The sequence below is a fragment of the Furipterus horrens genome, unplaced genomic scaffold, assembly GCF_987537825.1.
Source record: "Furipterus horrens unplaced genomic scaffold, mFurHor1.1.pri manual_scaffold_11, whole genome shotgun sequence".
In the NCBI taxonomy this organism is placed as follows: Eukaryota; Metazoa; Chordata; class Mammalia; order Chiroptera; family Furipteridae; genus Furipterus; species Furipterus horrens.
Window position 1 is genome coordinate 50,687,843 of NW_028327181.1, and position 26,986 is coordinate 50,714,828.

At 45.3% G+C, this 26,986-nt stretch overlaps 1 protein-coding gene across 2 annotated transcripts in view; it reads right to left on the reverse strand.

Annotated features, from left to right (window-relative positions):
* The window catches only part of DNAH9 (dynein axonemal heavy chain 9), a 303,753-nt gene that overhangs the window by 51,463 nt on the left and 225,304 nt on the right, over positions 1 to 26,986 (reverse strand). The window contains exons 50-57 of one of the 2 annotated variants that reach the window (XM_090290843.1): positions 26,412 to 26,837; positions 20,403 to 20,522; positions 17,879 to 18,067; positions 15,146 to 15,381; positions 11,509 to 11,631; positions 10,313 to 10,517; positions 8,181 to 8,345; positions 1,902 to 2,042 (exon numbers count right to left, since the gene is read on the reverse strand). In XM_090290843.1, the coding sequence (XP_090146969.1) occupies positions 1,902 to 2,042; positions 8,181 to 8,345; positions 10,313 to 10,517; positions 11,509 to 11,631; positions 15,146 to 15,381; positions 17,879 to 18,067; positions 20,403 to 20,522; positions 26,412 to 26,837 (1,605 nt within the window). Of the gene's footprint in view, positions 1 to 1,901; positions 2,043 to 8,180; positions 8,346 to 10,308; positions 10,518 to 11,508; positions 11,632 to 15,145; positions 15,382 to 17,878; positions 18,068 to 20,402; positions 20,523 to 26,411; positions 26,838 to 26,986 lie in introns of both variants that reach the window. The other variant, XM_090290844.1, reaches the window with a different exon arrangement.

The window sequence follows — 26,986 nt, forward strand, 5'->3', positions numbered from 1 at the left end:
TTTTGGCTCCAACTACCCTTGTTGCTCTTTGAGGGCCTTCATCCATGACCTTTGCATCTTAGGTATTTTATATATATCTTTTCATTTATACCAGATGGTGACCACAGCAAGGCGGGGGCCTGGCCTTACTGAGTTTTTATCTTTCCCAGAATCCAGACCAGCTCTTCACCTATAAAAGGCACTGAAAAGATATGTTAAGTGATGACTGAGTTCTGCTAATGCCCTAAAGAGGTCAGGCAAAGTGTGAGGGCTGCCTTAGACCAAGGGTCTCAAACTCAGATGCCTTCAGGGGCCGGGTGTGTGAGTCCAGGTGGGGGTAGGGGCTGCAGCAATGGTGGGGGGCAGGGAGGTAAGGACTCTGGCTGTCTAGGGAGCAGCCACCCGGTAGCTCCAGCGGATTTATGCCATGTGCAGTACGGGCTCAGACTGCCAAATCTCCCAGACTTTCATGAGAAGTCAGAGATTAAGGTTTGTATGCAAATCTCCTTCTTTTAAAATCTTTGTAACCAACGAAAGTGTTGGAAAAGTCCTCTGAAGACCAAAGGAAACAGGTCAACAGGCCCTTGGGCCTCCAGTGTTCTATTTGCTTCTGCCCATCTGATTCTTCCCTTTCCAGCCCCTTTGAGAAATTCTATTCCTCTAGCTGCGCCGCCGGCCCCATGCTCGACGTGCCCAACAGAGGGCGCTGCGCCTTCCATCCATCCACGTGCAGGAGACCCCGGGGAGGTGTCTTCTCACTGGGCACACCCTGGCGCCCTGAAAGTGCATCCCATTGACTCTCTCCTGGCATTTGGCTGAGTTTTGAAGAAAAAATTATTTTGTAATTAAGTTCCACCTTAACCATGTCATGAACTTCCAACTTCATACTAAATCTGACTTTTGAAGAGTTTTTCAATATCTATAAGCGAATATGCACATTTAAATGTAGCCCTTATCAAAACACTTTGGAAAACTATGTGACGCTGTGGCCACATGGGTCTATCTGTGGTTCTCATACTTTGAGAATGCCTCTCCCTTCTCTGCCAGGAACAAGAGCTGCAAAATCCAACCTCAGACAAAAGCCAAGGCTACTTTTGCTTCAGATCACAGAAGCCTTCTGAGTTATTGTTGCTCTGGTACTTTTTGAAGACACTTACTTTAGCTCCTTATCATTAAGCATGTGTCTCTATGTCTATGACCCTGCCCCGCACTTGTGTGTGTGTGTGTGTCCTCTGTTTGTTAGGTCAAACCAAATACATTGTTCAGAAATGCTCCACCGCTCACCAATGCCTCTTCAATTGTCGTTTTGGGTGAGTGCTCTAGGGGAGAAAGATATACAATACTTGCAGGGATGCACTTAAAATTTATGTCTTTTTCGTGAGTAAGATAAGTTTAGTTAGCACTTACAACTTGCTAGCATCTTTGGTTTTAGAAATCTTTTAACAACCATAAAACAGTAGTTTGGGGATATAAAGGTAATAAGAAAAGTATAAATAATTTGAAGTTGGTCTTTCATTATTCCCTGCTTTGTTTTTAATGAATATGAATGACACACACATTTGATTGTCCCTATTATATTTTAAGCTCTTTGGGGGCAGGGATTACTTCTAATATTTCTTGGTATCCTCTTCCACACACTCAGCAGACACAGTACCTGTCAACATCCTATGTGCTTACTGAATGAGTGAGGCCAAGACGTGATACAGTGTCTCCTCTGTTCCAGCCGAATAACCAATGAGTCATGGGAGACACAGTTAAAGAGACAAGGAATGTAATATAGGTTTGAAGCTGCTCTCCTGGATTTGATCTTAAAGATCTGCCACAGCTAATAAAAGCACATGGATAATCTCTCGTGGGGACTTGCCTTGGCTCTGTTATCCTGCTTTATTATGATTATGCAAAAAGCTCTAGGTGGGAGTCACCTTGAGAGAAAACTGGTACATGGGGTGGATCTTGCTGAGGTCATTCATGATGAAGTAGAGCAGGGAGGCGCGGGCAGCGGCCGGCCGGTAGTGCTCTCGGGCCTCGTTGATTTTCACTTCGGTCACCTTGGCCTCCTGGACCTGTCAGAAAAAGAAATAGTCACCCATTGTTCAAGCCAACCTGAGAATCGACTTGGCCTCTCTGCATAGGTGCACATGTGTCTGTGTGTGGGGTGGGATAGACTGGGGTGGGGTCAATGGAGGGGGGCGTTAAGAAGGCCCCTGTGGTATTCCTCAACGGAGCTTGGGTGAAAGAGGTGATACATGGCAATCTTCCCCCAGGGTGGGTATCAGCTCTTCCAGCTGGGAAATGTGGGCCACACACGCCTCTGCACTCTAGGTCTAACAAGCAAGAGTTCATAGAAACACAAAAATATATACGGAAAGTAAACCAGGATTCCAGGTAGGGGAAATTCAGTAAAAGAAGCATAATCTAATCTGTTTTCTTAGTTTTTATGAAAAAGTTAATATACTAATTCGCAAAGAAAATCCCTTTTAATGGACTATTCTATTTTTAGCAAACTGCTTATGAGAGATAAAAATGAGAGACCTGAGCATCAGAAAGAGGGATTCTGTAGAAACTTACCACTAAATACAAACCTCAGTCTGACCTGCCCCATGCTCCAGAACAGAGTGAAACTACTATTAATTTGTGAGAGTCTCACAGGAAAAAAACAAAACAAAAACAAAACAAACAAACAATGATTCTTATGGGAGACGAGCTTGCAATAAGCAATTAAAACTTCAGAGGAAGCATTACCAAAAGGGGGCAATTAGAAGACCCAGCCACACAGCACAAAATCCCAGGACTAGCATCCCAAGAGCTGAAGATGATCAAACAACCTGAAACTCATCAGTAACTAACTAAGCTTAAAAGCAAGAGAGGTAAGTAAAGTACAAAATCAGAACATTATATATTCAAAAAAACAGGCATTATCTAAAAACGGACTAATTAAAACTCCAAAAAAATAAAAATACATCTATTTAAATGAAAAACTCAACACACAGGTTAAATCACTAAAGTTGCAAAGAGAATAAGCAAACTAGAAGACAGATATGAGGAAATTGTTACAAAAGCAGTGCAGAGAGAAATAAAGAGGGAAAATATGTAAAAGAGGCGATGAGACTTGGCAGACTTGGCAGATAGAGTATGAAGATTCAAAATACATCTGACAGAACTAAGTAGCGAAAAGAGAGAATGAGGGAGAGGCAATATTTGAAGTTGTAAGAGTTAAGACTTTTCCAAAAGTGATGAAAGCCCAGAGTTCTTCCTTTGAAGAAGTAGTCAAGGTCAAAGAAAACTTACTCTCCTCAGGCCCTTGAAGAAAGAATTATTTGCTTCAATTAGAAGAAAACTGAACCCAAAGGAAGAAATGAAATGTAAGAATTTCTTAAATATAGGGCATACCTAAGTAACAAAGACTTTTATTTAAAAAAGCAAAACCAGAACCAGTTTGGAAGCAGTTGGTAAAACAGTAAGGTTGAACTAAAATACAAAACAGGAACAACAGACGGGAGAGAAATGATCAAAATATTCTAAAGTCCTTACGTTATTTTGGAAGAGGCTAGATCTATTGCTCAATTTTAGACTTTGCTAAATTAATGTCTCTATTGCGAAGTCACATATTAAGTAAAATATATTCTAAATATATAAATGAAATGAGGTTAATCAAATCAAATAGAATGAATAACTTTAACATCAGCAAAGGATGAAAGAGGAGGCTAAATGAAAATCAAGAAAGGAGAAGAAAAGGCATGGTTAATAGAAAAGACAAATTAAGGTAGTAGAAAGAAATTTAACTATATCTGTAATGTTAATAAATGTAAATTGGTTACATTCAGTAGTTAAAAAACAGAGATGCTCAGAAGGGAGTGGGAGTGAACAGAAATCACATCATTGCACGTACAGGTGGCATCACAGACTTGCACTCTTTAGGCTCACCTGGGTCCTTAACGCTGTCCAGGAAGTTGTGCATCTCTAGTCAAATTTCATTTTCACTGCTTGCAACAACCATTGTAAACCTTCACTCTTCCCCCCAAGCCCTCTACCTCACCGTTACTCCGTCTCTCAGCAGATAACCTTGACTCACGCTTTCACAGATTATGTAGAGACTATGAGGAAGGGATTTCCTTAATTTCTGCCTTCCCTACTATTTTCTTAATTTTTTGTCCCCCTACCCAAGTTGTCCTTTTGGACCCACGAAAACATTTCTAGATCAATGTTTGCCCCCTGTCCCCTATCACATTGGCACAAACTCTCCAGCTTTCTAAAGATAAGCTCTGGGCCCTGGCTGCGTGACTCAGTTGGTTATAGCGTTTTCCCAATATGCCAGGGTTGCAGGTTTGATCCCTGGTCAGGGCGCATACAGGAATCAACCAATGAATGCACAAATAGGTGGCACGGCAAACTGATGTTTACCTCTCTCTTCCTGCCTCTCTCTCCCTAAAACCAAAGAAAAAAAAGAAGGAAAGAAAGAAAAGCTCTTGCACAGTGACAGAGGATTACTAGGGTTAGTGGAGAGTTCACAGTGTAAGGTATAAAAATGTTGAATCACTGTATGTACACATGAAACTAATGTAAATAATATGGTTGCATATCAACTATACATCAATTAAATATAAAGATAAGCTCTTCAGTGGTGGCCTGAATTATATTTCTCCTGAGTTTCCTGTGTACCCAACTGTACTAATTATTCCTCTCATTCCTGTAAATTCAACTCTTCCTGGCAGCTATTCCTCTTCCCTTACAATCCATGCATTCTCCCACCCCCAGCTAAGTCAGACCTTAGCATGCTCAGTCTCCTGCATCTGAGGGGAAGAGCCTTGAAGGATCCTTGTACTCCTTACGTTCCCGTCTTTTGTCTCTTTACTATTTCATAGTCTGGCTACTTTAAAGAGTTGTCTATACTCACTTCTTCTGGCTACTTTAAAGAGTTGTCTATACTCACTTCTTTCTCAACTCCCACTTACTCTCAGTCTACTACAAGCTCCTGCTTCTCCTACTCCACTGAAACCATTCTCCCCAAGATCACTGATGACTCCTTTTTGCAAAATTCAGTGGATGCATCTCGGCCATATCTTGAGTTCTCAGCATCACGCAACACTGCTTGATGTCCTTTCCCCTCGAAATGCTTTTGTTCATAATATCCTTTACCAGCTTTTCCCTTCATCTCTCTGCTCTACTCCATTCTTTGCATCTTTACTTCTCTTAAAATGTATTAGTATTTTTCAATGCTCTACTCCAAGTCTCACTGTGTTACTGGCACCCTGGGTTCTTGTGATCTCCCAGGAGAGAAATCAAGAGCAATCACCAGAAAGCTCTAGAGACCTTGGTGCATTGGCCTGAAAACTAACCCAGGTCTCCCACATGGCAGGCAAGAAGCTGACCACTGAATCCTCCTGGATTCTTCAGAACTCCCGAGATAGAAATCAAGAGAGTTCACCCCAAGAGTAGCTCTCAGGCAAGGGGTTTATAAAAGACTCATGCACCGAGGGAAACATTTTAAGGGGAAAAGGAAAATGTTGTTGCTCCCCAGACAAAAGCCAGGAAACCATTTTGAAGAAGTTGGGGTGGGAAGGATGACATGTAAGTGTGATGTTTAAGTATGTAGATGTGGGGACTCTTCGGTGCCCATGCAGTGGAACTGTGTGCTTCTTCATGTGTCACATGTCTCATTAGCATGTTAAGTCTCCAAGGAGGAGTGTGGTTTTTTAGCAGTTAAATGAGGGAGGGCTGCCGAAAGGGCAGTCTTTCTTGGAAGTGCACGCGTGTGAGTGAAGAGAACACAACATAAGCCCAGCGGAGTAAAGCTTGCAGGCAGCTGCATCCTCCAGTCTAGCTCCCTGTAAGGAGAAGGGAAGATGTAAGGGACGACTGATGAGTTTTTGACTTCCTGCCCGCTGGGCTCCAGGAGTAGCCAACCTATTTCAACTGCACACACATCTCCTAGGTAACTTGACCTACTTCTAAAGTTTCAATGATCAACTACTTCTTGATGATTCTCAGCACTTTATCACTAGCCCAAGATCATATATCCAAGAACCCATGGGACATTCCTCTGTGAATGGCCCAAAGGCATTTCAAACTGAACACAACACACACTAAAATCATCATTTCTTCTCACTCCCAAACCCACTGCTAATCTCTTCATTCAGCTGTGGGCAGCAGTGCCGTTCTAGATGTTTATAGCTGGAACCTGGGCCATTTCCTTGACTATACCTTTAACCATATACAGGGGAGGGCAAAAGAAGGTTTACAGTTGTTTATATGGAATATAATATAATAATTAATAAGTAATACAAGAATAAACTCTTTCTCATACTCACAAATGTAAATCTACCTTTGCTCACCCCTTTGTAATCACATCCAATTGATTAGCACATTTTTCATCCTTCCTCTTTGAATTTGCACATAGCTCTTGAACTTGCCCACTTCTTTGCACCACAACTGCCAACCTTAACCCCGGGCACCATCACCTCTCATCTGAATTACTGTGCCCTCTACTACTTTCTCTGCCTCCGCATCCGCAAGCTCTCCTCCAGACTACAGCTGGAGTGATCTTTCCCTAAAGCACAGGTCTGATTATGTTACTCTCTTGTCTTAAAAGGAAGACAAACAACAACTCTTTGGTGATCTCCAACTCCCGTCTAAAGCCCAAACTGCTTAGCATGGTCTACCCAGTCCTTCACAATGGAACGCAGCCTACCTTTCATGTCACATCTGCCGTGACCACTTGCATCCCCCTCTCTAGTCTCTCGATGTTCCAGCTCCACTGAAGAGAAACATCCCTCTCTCCGGCTGAGTGCTTTTCCTCCACGTGCTCATGGCTTCCAAGCTTCCTCTGCCACGGCCCTCATCCGAGCACTGTAGCTGCCCGCTCCTGTCTCTCTCCCTCAGAGAACCAGGTCCTGGGAGCCTGAGATTCTGGCACATTCACTGTACCCCAACTTTTGTCATGGGACTTGAAATATAACAGCCTCCAAGTAAGTATTTATTGGATGAATAAATGAGAAAGAGAAAGAAGACAAAAAGAAATGAAACAACAAGAAGAACGAGGTTCTGTAAACACTTGGTGTGCGCCAGGCACTCAATAAATGTGCGTTGACTTTAAAGAGAAGGTAGGAAAGAAGGAACAAGGGCGGCGGGAAGAAGAGACCAACATGATCAATTCTACCTCTGACCTAAGTGGTTGGGTCCTGTCCTCCCACCTCTTCTGCCCAAGGTGTGGACTTCTGCTGTAATTATTCCACAAACCTTGCCTGCCCCTGTCTACAGACGTGGGGGTGTAGAGAACCATGGGAAGGCCTGTGGTCACAGCACAGCCACAGAGGCAGTGTGAGGCTGGCCCTTCCTCCGTTCCGTCTCTCACTCCGACCTCAGATGTCTGTTATCCCAGAGTGGGTATGAGCTGGTTTATCTGCCAGGCCCATCACCGTTCTTCACTTTTCCTGCCTTGTCCCTGCCCAGAATGAAGTCTTTTATATTCGGAGAAATTCCAGTAATCTGACGATAAGTGCACTCCCTCAAACTTGCATTGTCCCCAGCCACTGTTAACCTACTCAGAACCAGTATCTTAAATACTCTTCTGATTCAAGAGCAGGGCTGAAAGTGAGAAAAGACCTGTGGAGGTTCAGCACTCTGCTGGGAAAAGGGGGTGGGGGTTTGCCCTGGGAGGTTGTGTCTTTAGTCCCCCACAAGGGAAAAGAAAAGCCTTCCCAATGTTGTGAAATAAAGATATACGTGTACTAAATTGTTTGCAGGATGGTACTGTTTTTGAGAGTCACGTTTCCTGGAAAGTCACTGAAGCTCTCTCATGAGAATCAGACGTGGGAGATCTGTGCAGGCTGGGGTTTTCTCCGGGTACAGCCAGGCCCGACCCAGCCACAAACTCAGTGTGATCCCTCAGCTTCAGGGCCACGCCACAAACTCAGGGAGGCATGAAGTTCAAGCTACCATCCCCTGCACAGAATACAAGGCCCTGCTCCTCAGATGTCTGTGGAGCTGAGTTGTCAGAAGCATTCCCCAGAAGGCGGGACTTCCAGAATGCTGAAAGTGAGGCACTCACTTCAGGAATCTCGCTCAGCTGGATTTTCTAGAAGAAACTTAGGAAGATGGAAAAGCCACCTGTCATGCTGGCTTCTATTTTTTTGTACAAGTTGAACTCAGGGTTGAGCAGGAGGGCCTTGGCCTCCCAGCTTAGGCTGCTGGAGCAGTTTTACCTTTTTCTCAACTTCCGCAGCGGTCTGCTTGCTGATCTCAAGGTTCTCCACCAAGGCTGTATCTCCCAGGAAGTTCCCGGATGCCGAGGAGAGGCGAGAGAGAAGGTCGTCTTCCAATGTTTTGAGGGTGATTTTGAACCCGTTCTGCTGCTTTGTGAGATCTGACTGCAAATATCAAGTAAGGGGGAGTCACACGTAGAAGCTCAGAGCATCCCATCCTTGGGATAGGTCTGAATAAAGAAAGCTTTATGGGGCCCTTCTCTTAGAGATAGCAAACTGAAGGCCAAATGGCAGAATGAGCGAGATGACAGGCAGACAAGACGTAAATGAGTCGAATCTCTATTGCACCATTTCCTGGTCATGCGACCTCAGGCTAATGACACTTGACACTTTTGTAACCTCAGCTGGGCTCATCTCAGTCCCCATCTCTAGGAGGGCTACGCACTGCTTTGCACAAGGATGCACAGTCTGTTCACTAAGTGGAACCTATCTCTTGTGAATAGGTAGAGGGTGGGGTCAAGTTTGAGTTCTCCAGAGGGTCCTCCCTATTACCACTTAACTGTTCCTGGATGAATAGCTCTCCAGTGGATATGTTTTTTTGTTTTTTTTTGTGTGTGTTTTTTTTTTAAAACAAAAGCAACCCAAACTGTCTTACAGTTTAGAAAGATCCCTGTAGGAGCTCTCCTCTGGGCTGCAGTGGGGTGCCAGTGGCCAAGCAGACCTCGCCTTGCCGTCCCTCTGATTGTTAGAGCACACACCCTAAAGCACCAGCATTCTTCTCATAGGGGTGGGGGCAGAACTTTAGGTGGCTGTCATTTCTTTGCCCTCGTATGACCTGGAGTGATTGCATTTGGATCCATGAAAGAACAATCTTCCTGTTAGAGGCTCAAGCCACGGCCGCCCTGGTCATCTTCTGTTTCTTAATGACACGTTCCTCAATCTTGCTTTACAGCCAGGGTTTGCTGCTGTCTGCTGGGAACGCTGTGCCGGGGGCTTTAACATTATTTAGGAATTAGCTCAAATGCCACTTCCTCACAGAATCTCTTCCTGACTTCCCCTGTTTAAATTAGTCCCTGAGCTCTCTAATATCATCCTTCTTTATTTTCTTCAAAATTCTTATCGCCCTCTGAAATGATATATTTCATTTATTTGTTTACCTTCTTATTTTCTGTGTCCCTCCACTAGACTGTAAGCGTGTGAAGGCAGGGACATGGCTCTCCTTTTACCCTGCCGACTCCTCAGCACCTGTGAGAGCTGGCGCTCCGTGCGTAGCTGTTCAATAAAGGGATGCTCGCAGGCAGCAGGGCCCAGGGGCCGCTGACGTCAGTCTCATGTAAACTGTAATTCTGCACTTGTACTTTATATAATCTAATCAGGGCTAAAGAGAGTACAACAGGGATATTACTTGCTATGGACTAAATTGTGTCTCCACCAAATCACAGGTTGAAGCTCTCACTCCTGTGTGACTGTATTGGAAATGGACCTTCAAGGGGCTGAACAAGGTTAAATGAGGTCAGTAAGGTGGGGCCTGGGTCTGATGGGAGTAGTGTCCTCATAAACAGAGGTACAGGAGAGGTTGCTCTCTTTCTCTGCACACACAAAGAAGAGGTCTGTGAGCACAGAATTACAAGCCGGCAAGGGCCGTCTCACCAGAAACCAAACATCCTGGCCCCTTGTCTTGGACTTATAGCTCCCAGAGCTGTGAGAATATAAGTTTCTGTGTTTAAGCCTCTCAGTCTATGGTACTTATTATAGCAGCCCAGGCTAGTACGCTGTCCTAAGGCGGCTGAATCTGTCTTTGGTGTTCTCGCACAGTTGAACCACGTGCCTAGTCCCGACCTGACCCAGGCGGGTGACTGTGTGCGAGAGGAGGCCCTGCGGTGCTGCCCCCGCACGTTCAGCGTCTCTGTGAGGCTCTGCTCTCGGCAGGGAGTGTCTGCCTTCTGACCCTCTGTTCTCCAGCTCCCTGGAGCCTCTACTTTCCCAGCCTGGTGTTCTCGGGGGCTGGATGGCGGTGGCACTCCAGCAAAGTCTAGCAGAGCCTCTGCTGCTCAGCTCCAGAGAAAACACCGGCCCCCTCACACCTCTCACAGAGTGGGGAGCACTGCGGGGTCACGGGGCCCTGGACGCACCTTCAGCTGCTCCAGGTCTGGTCTCTCCATGCTGACCGCCGCGGCCAGCAGCTGGTCCTCCAGGCCGTCCCTGGTCACGGTGAAGTTGATCAGGGTGGCTTGAGCCTGCAGCTCGGGCTGGTAGTGAGGATTGGCCAGCTTGGTGTGAAGTATGAGCCGGAACCTGGGGTTGTACTCACACTCTTTGTCTCCGATTTTAATGAACCTAGAACAGGAAGGCTCAGGTGAAGTGGGGTGAAGTGAGATTCAGTCAGAGACTGAATTCTAGAGTCTTCCCCACGGTTATAGTAAATGATATTTTGCCGTTTTCAGGTGGAGCCTTCCTAGGCACGCCGAGTGTGGGCCTTAGCTTCCTGAGCGCGGCCTGGTGTGCCCTGCTGTGGGGCACGGGGGGGTGGGGGGTGGGGGGGGTGGGCGGGGGGGGGGCGGTGGGCCTTTTCCCTGGGCCCTGGGTCCGAGCTTCCTTGCCTGGCGTCAGGAGAGCCATTTACACATTCAGAGGCAGTTCCAGCAGAGGGCAGTGAAGTGCACGCAGGACAGCGCACCTTTTCAGTTGGCACAAGGTGCCCCGCAGCCTGGCGACAGGGCTTACATGGTTCATGGCTGCTGGTGAATGACTTCCAGGGGTGAAAATGGTTAAGCAAGCAAATGAGCACAGCCTGAGGGCACTGACGGCGAGTTACGGCCTGGGCCCTGGGAGAGGCTTCCAGCCCAGCAACGCTTCAGGATGATCACCCCTCCCTCTCCCATGCGCCTGTTGCCCTTTTCTGCCCCTCCCTCCTTCTGCCACATACCGATCACCCACCAGCACCCAAAGCAAGAGGGCCTCCTCAGGTTGATGAAGAGCTGAGTTCTCAGAACTCAGGGGTCTGGCTTGGATAAAATGCTCAAGCTTAAAAGTCAGCCTACTCTCTGGCCACTTTCCTCCCAAAGTTCCTCCAAACTAGTGCACTTCGGCCATTTAGAAGGAAGTCAAGGAGGACATTGACTGGTGGAGGCAAAGTTATTCTAGGAAACTTTCTCTAGGCCATGGGGGCAGCTGAATCAGCCTCTTCTGGAAGAAGGGCAAGTGTGCCCGCTGTGGGGATATACTTGACATGACCGAGGAGAGGACGTTAGGAGCAGATCTGTCTGCAGTTCTACTTGGGGCAGGGAGTCAGCTCTTCACGAGGGCGGGCAGCAGGGCTGAGCCTTACCGGCCTTTCTTAATGACTTCTCTCCCAAGCAGTGGGCTCAGCACAGGATCAAGGGACTCTTCCAGGTTCTCAATGAGCACCACGTCTCCAGCTTCCAGGGCATGCTCTATGGTTTGAAGGTAGCTGGGGGAAAGTCGGGCAGCGTGAGCCTGCGGCCAGGTGTAGCTTCCGAGGCAATTGAACAAGACCCCTGAAGCACAGTGATAAACATGGAGGCACACCTACCTGGGATAATATCAGTGGCCACATTTCTCTCTGTTAAAATGATATTTATGTGATCTCATATAGTTTTAGAAATAGGGAACAGTTACAAAAAAAAAAAAAAATGAAAATGAACTGTAGCCTTTCCATCCAGCATTTACATTTGGTGTTTGCTATATGTTTGGATGTAGCATATTTTCAAGTTTATTATCAATACTTTTATTTACAGCGATACAATGGTACGCATTGTTAATTTATTCTGGGATGTGTGATGAGTGCTGAAACTGATGAGCATGTAACGATGAATCATTTTCTCTTGCGGGGCAGTGTTGTGACTCATACAAGTTCTAGCAAGTGCAACGCAACCCAAGCAAGCGCCAAGCGCTGAAACATTTTGTTCTCATCAAAATGCGACAAGGACAGGGTTTGACAAGTTCTGAAACTGATGAGTACTGAGGTCTGACTTATTTCATATTATAATGTTCATATAATAATTTATATTTGCATTTATAGTTATATTTACTATTACTGGGTTTATACAGCATATTTGTTTTACAACCTGGTTTTTGTACCTAAAATGCATTGTAAACATTTCCCCATGTCATTAAATATTCTTCTATAACAATTTTTATGTAACTGGATATTAGATTGTGTCGATACATCTTAATTTATTTGCAATCAGTTACCAAAATCTAGGTTATTTAAAAATATTTAATGTTATGTAGAGTATACCAAGCATATTAAAAGTTTCATTTTCTGTAAATAGACTTATGAGTTTGATATAATTCCATTCCACCATTAACTAAAAATAATTTTATAGACCTTGATCAAAATTTTAAAGTTAACCTAAAAAATAAACAATGAGGATGGTAAAAAAGTGATAACGAAGAAGACCCATGTAAGCTAATACTAAAATATTTTATATAACTTCAACAATACAGATATGTAGAAAAAAATCTTAAAGGCTATCATAAACCAAAAAGTTAGCATTCTTTTTCTGTGAATGATTATTATAGTAGTGTAAAAGTTTTTTCTTTGTGATTTTTTCTTTTCCTTTTTTACTCTAATAATATATTATTTTTGTGATGAGAAATACCACAATAAATGTTACTACATATAAAACTACATAATTAAAGACTAGTATAATATTATATAAGTAGAAAGGATTAAAGACTCTATTTAATAAGATGATTTAATACAGAGTAAAAGTTACCATTCATTAACTTAGTAAATGATAGTGGACATGGCTCACCACTTGAAAAATTAAAACGAGGTCTGTACCTTGTATAGTTCCCTAAAATGTTTTTCAGATCATTGGATTTCAGTGCAGAAAGAAAACCCATAAAAATCTAAAAATAATCTAAGTGAGTATTTACATAATTTCTGGACAGAAAAAGGTTTTTCTAAGCGTGATCTGCAGAAGAAATGAGTGACAATCTGGGTAAACTGTAGTGTGTCAAACCCCACAAACAAAACTGAAAGACAATTGACCAACAGGTTTCTGCTCGTGATGAAGGGAGGCTGTACTAAACAGTCTTAGCACATATTATACATGATATAATATTTGCATTCAACTAATAGGTGCCAAATCTAGAAAACCACATAACGGAAAAGTAGTCAGTGGACATGAACAGAGAATTAATTGAACATTTACTGAGGGCCTCCTATGTGTTGTTTTCAGTTTTAGGAATATAGGAATGAGTAGCAAGAGCAAACACTTTTTCTTAAAATGGTTATTGGTTAGTTAGAAAAGAATACTTTAATTACATGCATCATGTCATTTTTGACCGAAGTGTGCTCTCTAAGAAAGGACTCATTCTGGTATTCAATATTTGCTTTGTTTAACTACTTTTGTAACATTGCATGTTTACCCAAACCACCATGGATGAGCTGGACCTCTGGACAGGTGTATCTGGGACATGTGACCAGGGCAGCAAACCTCACTTTGGTGGCTGTGGGTTTGAGTGAATCAACCTTGGATTTCTAAGTGAGGATCACCTTGGCTCAAATACCACCTCCATCCATTTAAAAAAATTAGTAAATTAATTTTTAATTGTAGTAAAATCTACATAAAATCTACCATTTTAACCATTATTAAGTGTAGATTTCAGTGGCATTAAGTCCATTCACATTATATTACCATCACTACCATTCCTCTTTAGAACTCTTTTCTTCTTGCAAAACTGGACCCTGTACCCCTTTAAGACAATGACTCCTCATCTCACCCTCCCCCATCCCCTGGGGGACAGATTACGTCTCTATGAATCTGACCACTCTAAATATAAGTGGAATTACTCAGTATTTATCCTTTTGTGACTGGCTGACTTCAGTTAAGCTGATGTCCTCAAGATTCATCCATGTTGTAGCATGGGTCAGAATTTCACTCCTTTTTAAGGCTGGACGATATTCCATTGTATGTATATATTACACTTTGTTTATCCATTTATCTGTTGATGGACACATGCATTGCTTCCACCTTTTGGCTCCTATAAATAATCCTGTATACCCCCAGATGTATAAATATCCACTGCTTTTAAAACTCCTGGGGAAATTACTTCTGTGAGTCTCAATTTCCTCAATGTGAAATGATACCAATACCACTAACTTTATATGCTGTGTGGATTAAAAAGGCATTTGAAGTAAAACTCGTACCACCAAGACTCGCACATATCGACCACCTCACAGATGCTCTGTGCCCTGCTCCCTCTTCCTCATTGCCCCACCCTATCTTTCTCGTGTGTCCTGATGCACAGAATAAGAGTTGAATACTGAAACTACAGGGCTAAGCTATAACATGGTTAATGAAGCAATGGGGTGAGGGGTGCTCAGGTCTGGGAAGTGGGGTGGGTGTTGGACGGACATTCTCTCTAGAGTACTCATGCCCCTTTGTGTAGGAACTACCTGCTCTTGGATGTTCAAAGCCATGTGGCAGGTACAAAGGGCTCTGAAGTTTTCATAACTAGCTCGGCTGTTCTGCATCTGACTGCAAATGTCGAGTTATTTCTTGGGGAAAGAGAGCTTAGGTTTGTTCAATGCAGCTCAGGAGCAGAGATAAGAACAGTGGGTAGGAGAGACCTAGAGTAGGCAGGTTTCGGCTCGATGTGAGGGAGACTTTGTAAAACAGAGCCAGACAATGAAATGCGATGTTTGGGGAGGCTAGAAGTGTTCAAGGGGAGACGGGAGGATGAACACCAGGGATAGGGGAGCAGAGACTCCTCAATGGGCTGAGAGGCTGACCCATGTGGTTTCTAATGAGAAAGAAAATCAGAGACTCAGTCCCCAATCATCTTGCACTCAGATGTTTCCTAAAATGGGAAGAGGAACATGAGAGACTGTCTGGAGGGACCAGGAGAATAGAAATAATCCACCAGGGCTTCAGATCTGCTTTTCTCTACACAAATGGCAAAGGTGGGACATTTTGTGGTAGGCCACTTACCCCTTCCGACCAATCTGGGTGACCCGAAGGTCTTCGCCATATTTGTTCTTGACCCATTTGATGCCTTGTAGCTGAGGATCAACCATGAGCGGCCAGCGTTCGCAGTTGATGAGGATGGTGGCGTTCTCTGTGGACATGCGGTCGGCCGGGAGGCCCTCGTTCTGCCAGGCAGCCAGGTCGGTGTCATCTGTCAGCATCCTCAGGAGGTCCAGGGAGGGGGTGACTGGGATGGGAACCTGGTGGTGAAGAAATGCCACACACATTCCAAATGGAAGCGTGCCTTCTTGGCTGGGGGCAGGACACATGGTAGTTCCTTAAAATGACAAACTCCTTGAAAAACATTATCAGAATTTCACTGAAGAGAGCTTCAGTGTAATTATTTCCAGAAGCAGGTTTATAACTAACTAACTAACTAACATTAACTGATTATTTTTGGAAGGTTTTTTTTTAAGCCCTGGTAGTACATTTTCTCGAGTGATGGACAACAGCAGAGATTGGGCCTGTGTGACCCTTTGCCCTTCAGTATACTATTCATCTAAACCAGATTTCCACCATAGATTGTTTGTATCCTGACCAAAAGCCTCTCCTATGCCCTTGCACGTGCTGCGAGGGCCACTCGTCCCCCACATTTCTGTGTTCCTCGTGTATGTGTCGGGAACCAGGCCCTCCCCTCCCCTCTCTCTCCGGTCTGTGGCAGCCCGCGCCGACCGCGCTCTCCTCTCGGCCACTTCTCCACCTTCTGACAGAGACCCGGCTTGCCAAGAGCTGGAGATGCTTCCCTTCTCCCCACCCAGAACATCCCACACACAGGGCTGACTGCGTGGCTTCTCGGCAAACTCCCCGTGGGCGCACCGTGGACACTGGCACGCAAGCCCCCAGGCCTGCGCGGGCTCCCGCATAGCCTTCTCCTGCGACAGCCCGTGTGTGCACCAGACCCGCCCCTCCTGTCTCTGAAGACCTCCCTCAGCTTGTTTAATTCTGTACAAGGAATATGCTTCATTGGGGACATATACTTTTCTTAAAATTTGAAGTAATTTCACAGCATTGTGCAACCATCAGCTCTATTTAGTTCTGAAACATTTTCCTCACCCCAAAGGGAGCTTCATACCTGTTAGTAGTGACTCCTGCTCCCCCCTCCATCCAGCTCTTAGCAACCACTATTCTGCTTTTTGTCTCTATGGGTACTTCACTTAAAAGGAATCATACGATGTATGATCCTTAGTGTCTTGCTACTTTCACGTAGCAGGATGTTTTCGAGGTTCACACGTATGCCCTTTTAGGCGCTCCATCTCTGTCTCCTCTGCAATCTGTCTTCCCAGTCACCCCAGGAAGACCTCTCCAAACCATCTCCTGCCCATTTAATCATACCTATTAAGGTTATGAATGGCTAGTGCTGAACCATCCAGCAAACCTCAAAAGGGAAATCTGCCCCTGGAGATTCTTGTCCTGGGACCAGGCATGTATTTATGTAGAATTGGTCTCCTTGGTAATCTTATGCGTTCTAAACTATGCACTAAACATGATTATTGTGAACAGGAATCTGTAGATTTTACCAGACTGCTAAAAAGGATCCATGGCCCAAAAATGCATAAGAATCACCCTCCCGACCCCCCTGCAAAACAGAAAAATCCTTGCTAAGCTGCCAACATCTTGGTTCACTCAGTTAATGTTATCTTCTTGACAATTTCCTTTTCCACAAGTGTTCAAGATAAATATGTAGCTTTCCATTTATTTCCTAGTGCTGCAACAGGTTTTAAACCACCATTAAACAAATTCCCAGGTGAGTAAGGTTTTATGAGTTGATCTGTGAAGCTGTTTGTCACTAGCTAATATGGGTTTCGAGTTCAAAGCAGACGCCTGCAGATGGATTCTGCAGCACGGCCCTTCCTGCGGGTGGAGAACCTTCTGAGCTGACGTTGTTGCAGATGCTGGGCATGAACCTCGCCGCCTGCACTGGAGCCTGGGCTGCCCGCGGGAACGTCTGCGGCAGCTCCTGTCCTGGGGAGTCACGGGACGCATCGACGACGCAGTAAGGACTCGTGGACTGAGTGATGTGGAAGTGTCAAGGCAATATTACGTATTATTATTCTGACTCACGGCTCCAGACACCACCCGGAACCCCCTTCAGTCAGGAACTGGCATTGCCCACTTCATCCTGCCAGTGTAGAGGGAGGAGTTGGGCGTAAAACCTATCAACTTACACTAAGAGGGCAAGCTGAGCACACATAATGGGAGTAGGTAAAGCTGTTCTCACACGGGGTCTGGGAGCCATGGGCACAGGCCATGCCGCTCTGGGGCCCGGTGACAAGGTGCGGTGCAGAATCTGGGAAAGGGGCCTTGACTCAGCTGCTCCTACGCTGTGTGGCTCAATAGCAGTGAGATTGGAGGGAAACACCGGGTGGCTGGGTGCTGCCAGGGTTTATGGTTTTGAGGAGTGCCGGGATACAGCCGCTCTGGGCAGTGGGCTGGAGTCCCCCAGGGGGACTGTTAGGAAGAGAGGGGCTGTCCTCAGGAAAACCCACTGGCTGAAGCCTGTGGATGATAATGCAGGGTAGTGTGGAAGAACATGGGTTCCTGGCTCTCACTCCTGGATGCCAGAGACCCTCAGAGCATGCTCAGGTGGCGCTGGGAGAACGTGTGCCAGAAGGGACTAGAAGATTTGGGTTATACTGGCCTGGGAGCTCATTGGTACGCATGGCTGTTGTAGGCAGGAGAAACCCTGGCTGTACGTACTTGCAGCTGGCTCAGGTAGGGTCTCCAGGTCCCGTCCACGAGGCTCTGCCGGTATTTCTTTGTAAAGAAGCCGAGGTATGAAATGAAAGCCGTAGTAAGTAAAATGTCTCCACATAATTTCCTTTCCTGTTGCTTGAAGTTCTGCACAGCTTCTGCCCACCTCACATTTTCAGAAGCAAGTCCTCCCACCTGCCATTTAAAAGACCAGGGAGAAGAGGATACTTGTCATACTGCTGGCCATAAAGAGACATGGATTCAATCACGGAGAGCACACAGCACACGTTTAACAGCAGAAGACTCAGAATGTTTTTATGTGACCCCTTTGATCATGGAGGATTTACACTGGCTGCAGCAAACATTTCAGTAAGGAAGCCTCTGTTCTGTGCTGTGGATAGTTGACAGGTTTTAAATACAGGCTTCCAGGTTCTGCCTGTATAGGTACAGAGATGAATACCACCCACCTCAAAGGGCTGTTGAAAGAATTAAATATGACCACATATGTTAATCACTTAGTGCAGTGCCTGGCCCACAAAACATATTAGAAAATTATGCACCTCTCCCATCTCTCCAAATGCTGGGATATGAAAATAAACAAAATTAATTTCATGCACTATAAATAATTCACAGCAGGTGGGGAGACAACCATGGTACGTAAGACACAGAGCTAGAAGCACCACAACATGGATGTGCACAAAGTAGCAAGACCACTGAACACGTCCTGACTCTGCCTGACCTGCTTTGGCATGGCACCCCATTCCGGGGGGCTCCCTCTCTGGAGAGGAGAGACATCCTTTGTACAGAGAAATCTTAGGTGGATAGCGGCACTTAGCTTCTGTGTTAAGTTTATCCTTTTTTCTTCCTTGAAAGATGGCATCAGAGAATGCCAGAGCTGGGAGAGGTCTTAGGGATTTTCCAGCCCAGCCACTGCCATGGCCATTTTTAAATCATACAGATAAAGACCAGAATGATGAAGTATCCTGGCAGAACCTCTAGGCCGGTGGAGGGAGGGGGGCTTCGGAGCCCATACTGCTGGGGCAGAACAGCACCCTCCCTCCACGAGGCCTGGCTCAGAAGATGCCCCAGCCAGGCAAAGCAGACCGGAACTGGATAGAAGCCAGGCTAGCTAGGAGGCTGGGCCCCTTCCTGCACACTCGCAGAGGGGCTGTCTCTGAGCCGAACTGTGCAGCTAAACTGATCATCTCAAAGCTATGCAGCAGCCGGTCGGCACACAACTGCACAGACACCTGCTTGTGGTACAGACTCTCTTCACGAAAGCACAGCGCAGTTCAGTGATGCTTATGACTCATTTCTCCCCAAACAAGAAAGCCTGGCCTTGTTATGTAACTAGACCGGCTGCAATAAATGTAAAAAAGGTATAGATTCCACATCTCTTTATTGGTGAGGAAGGTGCTGTAAAGACTCTCAATGGAAGAGACATCACATCCAGTGGTCACTGCTTTGCAATATGTGAGCTGATTTATGATGAAAATATAAGTCATAAGGGGTTTTAAAAGGCCATGCATTCTTTGACTCTCCTCCCTTCAGGAGCTGATGTCTGTGCTCTCTCCTTGAGCCTGGGACTGCTTTGCCAGGAGAACACAGTGGGCGAGCTGCTGTGCTGGCTTCCGGCCCCAGGCCTTAGAGATGGGACCTTCCACTTCCTGTCTCTTGGAGCCCTGAGTAACCACGTGAGATGTCCAGCTACTCAGGCTGGAGAGACCTGAGGCTGCACGGAGAGGCAGTAGGGCCCCATGGAGCCCACTCTTGACGTCGTCCCTGCCAAGACGCATGTGAAGGAAGTCACTTTATACCCTCCAAACCAGCTTGGCCACCAACTCAGTAACACCAAGGGCCCCAGTTGGCCCCACACGGAAAAGTGTAACCTGCTAGCTGAACCCTGCCCAAATTCCTGACCCACAAACTCATGAGATTTAACAAAATGGCTATTTTGCCAGATCTCTAAGTTTTGGAGTACTTTGATAAGTAGCAACAGGCACCCATAGCGCAAGCACCCTGCTCTGACCCTCTAATTTTTTTCAGGGAGACCAGAGCCTGTGTTTGTGTGTGTGCATGTGTGATATGTCACGCTCAGAAAGGTCATGCTCAGAAATTCTCAAGGTCAAAAAGTCTCCTTCTGTTTCCATTTCTGTACCCACGTCTGGCCATATGCTTATCGTCAAACATCACACAGATAAGAGCTTCAGAATTTGTCTATTAAGTGCTGGCTTTGTTCTTCCCTGCTTCCTCTGGGCAATGCACACCCATAGAAACATGCCACCCACCACAGGGGCTGCCTGGTGCTCCGTGTTCTCATCCTCCCGACCATCTCCGCAGGAAAACTTTGACCAGACCAGGGTGTGCATTCACACATTCCTCAGGATTCAGTCCCTGCGTCCCAGCACATTTCAAATCCCGCCCCAAGCCAAAGCCGTGCTGAGCTGGGCTCATCTGTTCTGCACCTGAGCTGCACTTGACAAGCTCCGCTAACACAATTAAAGCTCCAGCTGCTGAGCCTCACACTCACCAGGCGATTTGCAAGGGAGATGGTGCCTGCGGTCGCTTCAGCTTCTTGCTGACATTTGAGTTTGTCTGCTGTGGCTTTCTCAAACTTGGTGGTGAGTTTGGCCAGGTTGTCATTAAGGTGCTGTTCAGGAAGGAACACAGGTCTGTCAGTAATTCCGGCCCCAGCCACCTCAGCACCTCTGAGCTAGGATTTGTGTGTAGAAAATTTCTAAGAAAGAGTCCACTGGGGGAAGCTGTAGGGACTAGGGGACACAGTAGGGCGGGGAAGGAAAGGAAGGCAAATTAGGGACACTGTTAGGCAGAGTCCCAATGAGGACTTCAGCCAGATCCCAGAGGGAGAGGTCTGGAGTGGAAGTCCAGAGCAGTCTCAACCCAAGTGAAAGAGCTGAGATTTCCTGGTCCAGCACCTCAGTCATGGGCTCAGGGCCAGGATGGGTGATGGGGTGATGGGCGATGGGGTGATGGGCATGGAGGAGGGTGCATGCCTTCTGTTTCTCCTGATGGTTGGGAAATATGGATTCTAGTAGCCTGCCCTGAGCTGCAGGTGCTGCTTTAGAAGCACAAGCGCGCGGCAGCCCGGAGGCCTGCAGTTGGGCAGAGAGACCCCAGGGAGGCCTGGGAGGCCACATGTGTGCCTGCTGCAGCAGGCTGATGGTTTGGGGGTGGGGGGGCTGTCTTCCCCTTGCTTTAACCTCATCTATTCTCTTCTGTTATGGGACATTCAAAAAATACATGGTTTCCATTTTTCTAAATTTATTAAGAATTTAGAATTGAAGCACATAGCTTTTGTTGCCCCCAGAGCATATATTTGCATGCACAAAGACTCATGGACACATGGCAGATACCTCCAAATGCATCTATGTCTACTCGCTAGCCCAGTTCAGGCTGCTCTGTTGGTCATTACCAAGTTATAAGAGAAATAAGTTAAGGGCCGAGCAGTTTGAAAAGCAGGTGGCAAGGCATCCATTTAATGATAGCCAGACTGGCTATACTCATTTATTCTTTCTTTTTCTTGAGACTTCTCTAAAATGACTTAAAACAGTTTTTATCCTTACCCAAGGATATTTTTTTTTTCATTGCTTTTAGCCAGAGGGGAAGGGAGAGAGAAAGGGAGAGGGAAAAAACATCAATGCGAGAGAGAAGCATTAATTGGCTGCCTCCCGTACATGCCCAGACTGGAGATCAAGTTGTCCAGACCAGGGATCAAACCTGCCACCCATGCATGTGCCCTTTTTGGTTATGGGACAATGCTTTAATCAACTGACCCATACCAGCCTGAACTGCTTCTCTAAAATGGTTTTGAAGCAATTAAAAAAGTCATAAGCCCATAACACCACGCACATGTTAAGAGCATTGGAGGCGAGGGATTCCAACAGAATTATGGAAGACCACACTGATAGGGGATTGGAAACTGCCAGAGCAGGGCAGAGAAAGCCGCAACCTAGAGATGACCTCAGTTCACCAAAGTGGAAGTTGATCAGCCCTGCAGACCCCCATGCACCCTGGAGACTTGGAAACATCAGGGGCAATTGAAGGGTATGCTGAAAATAAGAGGGTTAATTGGAAGCCTATCAATTGCCCAGTCCACATCTCTATTTCCATGCTCAGCATGCACCGCCACCAGGCATCTATGTCACCAGGCCGGATCGTCAATAGTGGCAGGGAAAAGACAACACGTTCTGGTGTTTAGGATGCATCCCGCATAACTCATCTGATCTTGAGAGGAAATTCTGTCAGTCAGCCAGTTCTGCCTTTGCCTGCAGTTAAAATCAGCTTTTGATCACTACCCTTGTACAAGAAAGAACAGGAAGGTATTTGATGAAAGCCTAGATTAAGTTAAACAAGAAGAAGAAGAAAAAAGCATGACCTGGGAAATGGAGATAACTTTAAGCACAGAAATGACAATGAAGCATAGAACCCTTCATAATTATTTTCTCAGAGAGAGATTCACCATGTTTCATTCATAAGACAAGAGAAGAGTGCTAGCAAAAGGAATAGCAAACTCAACACTGTTGCGGAAGGTATTATTGCTAATGTAAAAAAGTAATAAATTCAAGAGAAGGGCTAACAGATGAATTTGAGGAAATCTGGAAAGTAAAAGAAAATATACAGTAACAAAATGATTAGAGAAAATAGAGGATCCATCAGAAGGCGTAACATCCAACCAATATGTGTTCCTGAAAATAAAATTAAAAAGGAAACAAAAGGGCTATTACCCAAGAAATAATATAAAATAATTTTTTAGAGCTGAAGAAAAGTCTCTACATGCTACGCCCAATGAATAAAAAAAAGGATGGTAGCTAAGAATGTCAATGTGAAGTTTCAGACACCAAGAATAAACAAAAATTTGAAAGGCTTCCAGGAAGAGAGAAACAAGGTGTAGCAGTAAGAGACGGGGCCTTTGCTGTTCATCAGTCTTCTCACCAGATGAGGATAAAGCATTCAGTGTACAAGGGGAAAACGTTAGCAACTCAGAATTTAATACTTAGCAAAATTGTCAGTTCTGTTTAAAATAAAGTCATGTCCAGACAGGGATGAACTATTCTGAAAATTGACCTCTTACTCAACATTTCTGTGAAAGTTACTTAAGAGCCCTAGCAAAACAAGAGAAGAAATTAAGAAAGGAGAAGGCGTGGGGTCCAGGAGTCATTGGAACCAACCCAAGAAGGGGGTGGAATGTGTTGACGCTGGAGCTCTGAGTTGGGGGTAAGGGAGAAAAGTCTTGGAGGCAAAGGAGACCTGATGGAGCACTGGAGTCGATGGAGGGTTTAAAAGTAACTGAGGCTATGCAAAAGGAGCCAGGGGAAGAGAAAAAAGATAAAGGAAAGTAGAAGCTCCAGGGTGGAAAAAATGGTTGTATAAGGAAGGCAATATGATGATATTGTACCACTTATATCTTATATGAACAATATAGACATGTTCACAGAATGCAAATGGAATTTACTTATTTTTCACCTTTTGGAGTCAGTCAGAGGACAGGGCCTGGGACACTTAATTTTGGTGATAGAATGGAATGCAGTTATTTTCCATCTTGGTGACAAAAAAGCAACAGTAATGCTAAGTGATGATGAGAGAAGTTGGGAGTTGGAAGGCAGGGAGGAAGCTGAAGGAAAGAGTAGCAGCTTCATCTTGAAGGCTGAGGGCTCCAAGGAGCTACCTCTATGCGATGGAACAAGAAATAAAGGTCATATCCACTCAACATAGTTGCCTCGACAATACTGGGAAGACAGGGAGAGGAAGGTCTTAGAGTCTCATCTAGCCGAAAGTTAACTGCCGGAACGAGAGGCATCAAGAAATAAGGATGCCAGCCCAGTACATAGACAGAAGTCAGAAATTCAAATGGGCAGAGGCCAGGAAGATGATGTGAACTGGTTAGAGGAGTCTAGTGCTCAGAAGACTAGGAAAGTGGGGACTGTGGCAACTCTGTCTGCTTGCGTGGGCAGCAGCTACTTAACTCCACGGTCAGGTAATGATATCTGGGAATCTAATTATTTAAAGACTGGCCAGAAGTCAAATTTTTACTAGAAGTTCCTATTGATGTAAATATTGGCAACTATTTAAATCATCTCGAACACTATGTGGGGGCCAAATATAACACATTTAAGCCTCTAGGTAGCATGCTTGAGTGGTATCAACAACCAGCTGAAAGAGACAAAATCATTAACAGGGAAAAGACTGCTGCTGTGTCTCATTAGAAGCCCTTCTCTACTATTTGATATTTTTACTTATGGTGACTATAAGCTCAATGAAAATGCCTTCCTTGTTTTTATTAATATTACTTTTATAAATCATAACAATATACAGTAATGTTCATTATAGAGAAAAAGAAAATACAGATAAACAAACACTATCTAAAATCTACCACCCAGAGCTAACCACCACCATTCCTATTTTTATGTATTATAATTATATGTATAATCATACTTAAATTATATTGTATAATAATTTGTTTTGAAATATACTTTTTTCTCTTTGAGCATCTTGAACATAAAATTTACTTGGCGTTATCCTAAAATTCTAAAAATAAAGCTTGGGGTGGAACGCATGTGGAGGACGCTGGCAATGGCCTCGGCAGCACACGGGGAAGAACTTCTCTGCCCTGCGGGCCCTCCAATTAGAGACAGTTTTAGCGAATCTCCTCTGTTATATACTAGTGCGGGGAAGTGTCTGAACTCTTGGGATGTTGATAGGCATGTGGGTAAGCAAAGGATGGAGAGGAGGTTGTCAAAACTGAAAATCCATTTTTTTTTGAAAAATATTTTGGCAGAAAAGAAGTGCCTTCCTGAGGTAGCCAAGTGTTTTAGAATATTCTTATTGCTTTCACAGGTTGAGTAGGCCCATCGTGTGAATATTGGCTACTGAAAAGGTATAAACATTTTGAAAACATTCCTTTGCACCAAATGTTCCTTTAAATACTTGAGTAAAGAGATCTTTGAAAACGCAGTTCTTGTGACACTATTCTGGGAGAGACTGCAGCATATGAAAACCATTGAGAGGTATCCTCCCTGCAAAAGCAGCCCTGGGGACGTTGCTGTGTTCTGCATTTGGTATTCTTTGAAGAGGGCCATTGTTTTGGTGATGGTCACCAATTTTAAGTAAATTGGCCTATGAACATCTGGATTTATAAAGCAAACATATTGGGGGGATCAGTTGTTTTGCCAAAAGTTACTTTTCTCTATAGAGAGATTAGTTGCAATGATCTTTGAGCTAGCCTTAGGTATAGAATTTAATATAACGATCAATAAGCCCATGACATGAAGTGTGTGGCATGTCTACAGTCTTACTTTTCACAATTCGTAGAAAGCCTTTTTATCAGCATGAGAAATTTGCAGCAAGAATCTTATCTGCCTGGAATGCGCCTGTGGAAACGAGAGGCCCAGGAAACGTCCTGGGCTGAGCTTGGTCACAATAGTGCCTGATCACCAGGCTCACGTGAGAGCACGTGGAGCCCAGGACGGAAGAAGGGGAGCAGGAAGGCGATGTGGGGCCATAACTGTGAGCATGGTAAAGACCTCTGTTGTGAGACCTGCTGACAGGTTTTTTCAGCTGTTCTGCCCTCCTACAGAGCTCTGTTTCTACCTCTCACTTTGATACTATCCATTTTAACTCCACAAATAGGTGTGAATTCAAGATCACCCCTAACCCCAGCCCTGGCGGAGGCAGATATAATCAAATATGAAGGGGGACCCCCCAAAATATGGAATTTACTTATAAAAATGTTGTGTATTTGTTCTTACATCTTTAAACTTCAGCCACCTTCAAAGTACTCGCCATTTGATGCGGTACACCTATCAAGACATTTTTTCCACTGCTCACAACAGTTTTTGAACTTGTGGATTTTAATGTCATTTAGACCTTCTGCCATTTATGGTTTCACCTCTTTCACATTGGCAAAACATATCCCTTTGAGGACTTTTTTCATCCAAGTAAACAAAAGTTGCTTAGGGGTGAGAATGGGTGAATGGGGAGGGTGGGCTGGGGGTGGTCATGCCATTTTTTGGTCAAAAACTACTGAACACTCAGTACAGTGTGGGTAGGTGCACTCGTGAGTCACCCATCATGAAATGGGCAAACTGTTGAAAGAATCTTAAAAAAAAATCATGATGAAGGTGAATGCAACATCTCACAACAACGCCAGCCGGTGCACTGATACAGACGGGCTCCTAGAACACTCCCCTAGCGGGGGAGGCCTGTACTACAAGGGGTTGTCTGTCTAGAAGATCATTCCAGTTGGTTTGGGTCCCCCTTTTACATATCTATGTCATCTTTCTCTCTTCAGAGGAAAAGGAAAAAAATTCAAGGGCAAAGCATAAACCAATGGTCGAGTGGATTTGTCTTGTTTGGACTCAACAGTGTTTGAGAAAAATATTTTAAAAGTTGCCTCTATTGAAAAATCAGGAGACTTTGCATAACAATATGGTTTTTCCTGCTTCTAGGCTGTGGGAAAGGGCGGAGAGTGCTGTTTGTACTAGAGGCTGCCTGGCAGGGTTCCCGGGACCAGCTGACTTACAGCGATCTTGGCTTTAATGGCTGCCAGCTTCTCCTGGGCGGCTGTGAGGTCCAAGGTGGCTCTGCTCAAGGCTTGGCGCTTGGGCTCCACCTCGCAGAACACCTCGTAGAACTTCACGATGTTTATGACCCAAGAACAGAGGCCTGCAGCTGCATAAGACTTGGTGGCCACGAACTCAGGATTGAACTCAGGGTCCTGCAGATAAGGCCTGATGGCTTTGAGGCAGTTCTCATGAATGTTCTCTTTGTTGAAGTTGATCAAGGAGTCCAGGAAAGCATCCACTCTGGCCATGGTGACTTTAGCAGCCTTCCAGCTGCGGTCCTTGGGCACCTTCCCCCCAGGGGCCACAAGGGCCATCACAGCAGCGCTGACATTGCTCACGGCCTGAGGCGGGGAACCAAAGGACTTCAGCTCTGTCAGGTTCGTCTGAGAAAAGAGAAGGCGGTCGTTAGAGGGAAGTGAATGGGCTTTCTCTGTCCTCAGCCACTAACGGAGGTAGGCTCTGAGTGATCAATCTGCAAGGGCCGCTTTGAAGCCTGCAGCAGCCCCTGAATTTTAAATATCATGACTCATCG